This window comes from Tupaia chinensis, unplaced genomic scaffold, assembly GCF_000334495.1.
Source record: "Tupaia chinensis unplaced genomic scaffold, TupChi_1.0 Scaffold000377_2, whole genome shotgun sequence".
Classification (NCBI taxonomy): Eukaryota; Metazoa; Chordata; class Mammalia; order Scandentia; family Tupaiidae; genus Tupaia; species Tupaia belangeri.
Genome location: NW_006159876.1, coordinates 687,505 through 690,913, shown reverse-complemented (window position 1 = coordinate 690,913; position 3,409 = coordinate 687,505). Strand labels below are relative to the sequence as shown.

Sequence of the window (3,409 nt, the reverse complement as noted above, 5' to 3'; positions counted from 1 at the left end):
TCTTTCCCTCATGCCGCCTCATCCCCCAAGACCACTTTCCAGCCCCTGCTGGCCTGGGCTCCTCTTCCGCCTCCCCAGGCACCGTCCCTCCCTCCGACTGTTAGCCGGGAAGCTGGAGGTGCTAATCCCATGGCCCCCCATAAACCGCACAGCTGCTCAGGTGATGGCATTGAGTCCAGAGGAAATAGTGAGGCTTGGAGCCAAGAAGTCTGGGCTTTCTGAGTGCTCAGGGGCAAGGTCTGAGCAGTAAGCCCCCAGGTTTTCTTGGCGGGTGGAGAGTGAGCAGGGGTCCTGTGTCCCACAAAGCTGTGGGCAAGCAGGGTGGACTCCCTGAAGCCCAGGAGCACTGAGTCAGTGGAATTACCAGGCAGACATCTGTTCTCCCTGGCCCCTCCTGCAGGGCCACTGCATCACCGGTGTCAGGGCTGCCGACACGGCAGTCTATGGGGGCTGCCGTGACCCCAGACTGGGGCAGTGCACGGCCTGCCTCCGAGCGTGGTGGCCTGGTAGCCTCGTTCATGCTCACGGTCTGGGCAGCGAGTGTCTGTCAGCTTCAGGGCTATCTCCATAACCTCAGCTCATTGGCTGCTCTCCTCGTCACGCTGTGGGGGACCCCCAGAGAGGCTCAGAGAGGAGAAGCGCCACCTCCCATGTCACCCGGAGAGCAGGGCTGAGTGGGGGGCGTCTACATGCTGCTGTGTAGCCGTAGGCGAGCGGGATCAGCCCCCGCCCCCAGGCCTGCCGGGCCACGGCTCAGCCTGAGCCTGCAGCTGAGACTCACTTACGTTGCAGCGCTGGGGCCACGGTCTTAGAGAACCTGAAGTTGGAGCTGACGCGCGAGCACATGCCGGTGGTGTAGTAGGAGCTCCCGCACTCGTGAGACCACAGCGGGCTGCAGGCCTGGGGGTGCAGCACACGGCAGCGGGTCAGTGAGGCTGCGGCCAGGTCCTGCGGTCCGCCCGGCCTCCGTGACATCCTCCAGGAGCGGCCATCCCGGGGTGAGAGGGCTGCCCTGAGTCTCACCCTCTTGCTACACTGTGGGGTCTTCTCTGAGGCTACAGCAGGTACAGGAGTTCCCTTCCTCTCAGATGGAAGGTGAAAAACTGGTCTTGGGGTCCTCCTTCGTTGTTTTTCAAAGGCCCCATCCCCCATCCCATCATAAACAATGGGGGTGACTCTTCTTCACCCCACCTGCCCACTCACCCTCCACGCCAGGTCTGGGGAAGCCTTTTTATCCGTGGCAGGGACCCGTCTAAGGCCACTAGAACAGCCCTTGGGTAGGAGGAGGTCACCTGAATGTCCCTACTGAGCCCTCTCAGGACCGGGTCCCAATACCGGGCCATGGTGCCCACCAGGGGAAGAAGAAAGCAAGGCTCTGCCCTCCCTGTGACGTCTCCCACGGGAGCACGGACAGCAGCCCCTCGCTGAAGCCCGACTGAGCATTCCTCCCGGAGTCCCGGTCACTAAACACAAAAGCCCAGCTCCGTGCTGGTCCTGCTGTTAGGAATCTGGGCCAGAGTTTGTTCTGTAATCTCCTTTGGTTTAGGTGAGTAATTATTCCTCTCCCAAGCCCTTTCTTTAATTAGCTTCGGAGGAAAAATGGATCATAGATTATATTTTGTATGTATTATTTGCTGAAGCCACTGTCAGTGATTTCTGGAAGTCGGTGGGGAGTAGAGCGTGGGCAGGTGGATGGGGTGGGCAGAGATGATGCGTGGGCAGTGGGGCGACTGGTGGGTGTGTGCATGTCTGAAGGAGTGAATGGACAGGCGGGTGGATGAGCCATGGACGAGTGATGGTGGGAGAGTGAAGGATGGAGGCAGAAAGGGGCGGGTGGAAAGATGGCTGATTGGGTGGGAGGATGAGTGGGCAGATGGATGTGCAGACGTGCGCAGTGACTGGATGGATGGGAGAGAGGGTGACTGGTGGGGGAACGGACTGATGAGTGAATCAATGAGTGAGTTACAAAAGCTGCTCTTTATAGGGGTCAGCAGGTGGCATCGTGGTTAAGGCGCTGGACTCCCACACGGCACAGTGTGGTCTGAGTCCTGGACTTGGCAGCTTGCTTTCTCTCTCTCTCTCTCTCTGGTGAGCGCACATGCCCTATGTAGCAAACTAAAAAATTATAAAATAAGGGACCAGCAGATGGTGCAATTGTTACATCGTTGGAGTCTCACTGTGGTTTGAGTCCTGGACCCGAGGGCTTGAAATTCAACACCGTGCGTGTGCGTGCGTGCCCAAGATCCGGAGAGGAGAATGGAGGAGAAGGGATTGCAGCGTGGCCATCCCCCTGGGAGAGCGAATTCTTGCTTTCTATCTCTCTGTCTCTCTTTGTCTCTCCAGCAAGCACACATGCCCTATAGCAAAAAAGTCTGTCCAAAAAACCAAAAATAATACATAAAATTAAATAAATAATTGTTAAAATAACATGTTTTTTAAAAAGGTTGCTCATTATAAACCAGAGCCTCAACCTCTGCACAGAGGACCCAGAGGAGTGTCATAGCACCCCTCCCAGGCCTCCCACCGTGCGAAGTAGTGAGGTCGAGCCAGAGGGAATGTGACAGGAGACTTGGAAGGGTGAGGCGGGGAGGGGAAGTGCCTGGTGACCGTGTGTGCGGGTAGGACGGGGCTTCTGCGGGGCCGGCTGGGCCCAGAGGGGCTGTGGGCTGAGCATGCAGCAAGGCACCGCACGCCTTCCCCACAAGCTAGGCCCACTGTGCCCTCCAGGCCGGACACCCAGTCATCCTGCCCTGGCAGCTGGCGCCCCATGGCCCAGAGGGTTCGCCTGTCTGCAGAAATGGACCAGAAGCCAAAGAAAGAGCAACACAGCTCTCTCACCTACAAGGAGGGGCTTCTTGCTGGGTTCTGGGTCATTTTTCTCGGAAACCCTTTTTGCAGCCCTCTGGAGGAACTCTCAGTCCCAGGAGAGTCCTGTTCAGAGCCCCAGGCGTGACCCACACTTGTGGCAGTGACTCCCGCGGGGCGGCAGCTGGCCCTCCCTGGCCTACTGCGTGCAGAGCCTCCCATGCTGGCCTGGCGGGTGTGGGGCCTGAATGCCTGCTGCCGTCTTTCTGTCCCCAGCATCACGCTGTGTGTCACCCCTTGATTATTGCCCCCCGCCCCCCGACCAAAGCGTACTTTCTGGCAGGGAGGGGGGCTCTTCCCATTGCCGGGCCCAGTGCCGGGTCGGGCTGTGTATACTCGAGGTGCTCCAAACCGTCGTTTAAACGGATGGGTGTGTCTCCCCCCGGCCCGGACTCCCACTTCTCTTTCTTCCTCATGAGGGAGAAGGGGCTCTCTCTCATTTTTTGGGGGGTGGGAGGAGAGGAACCCCCACTCTTTTTTTTTTTTTTTTGAGAGATTTTCGCTATAGGGCGCGTGATCTTGACAGAGAGAGACATAGAGACAG

The 3,409-nt window shown here is 58.3% G+C and overlaps 1 protein-coding gene across 1 annotated transcript in view; it reads right to left on the bottom strand.

Annotated features, from left to right (window-relative positions):
- Positions 1 to 3,409, bottom strand: part of ITGA11 (integrin subunit alpha 11) — a 131,734-nt gene that overhangs the window by 53,999 nt on the left and 74,326 nt on the right. Inside the window, exon 5 of the mRNA XM_014589759.2 lies at positions 786 to 900. Coding sequence (XP_014445245.1) covers positions 786 to 900 — 115 coding nt within the window. The remainder of the gene's footprint in view (positions 1 to 785; positions 901 to 3,409) is intronic.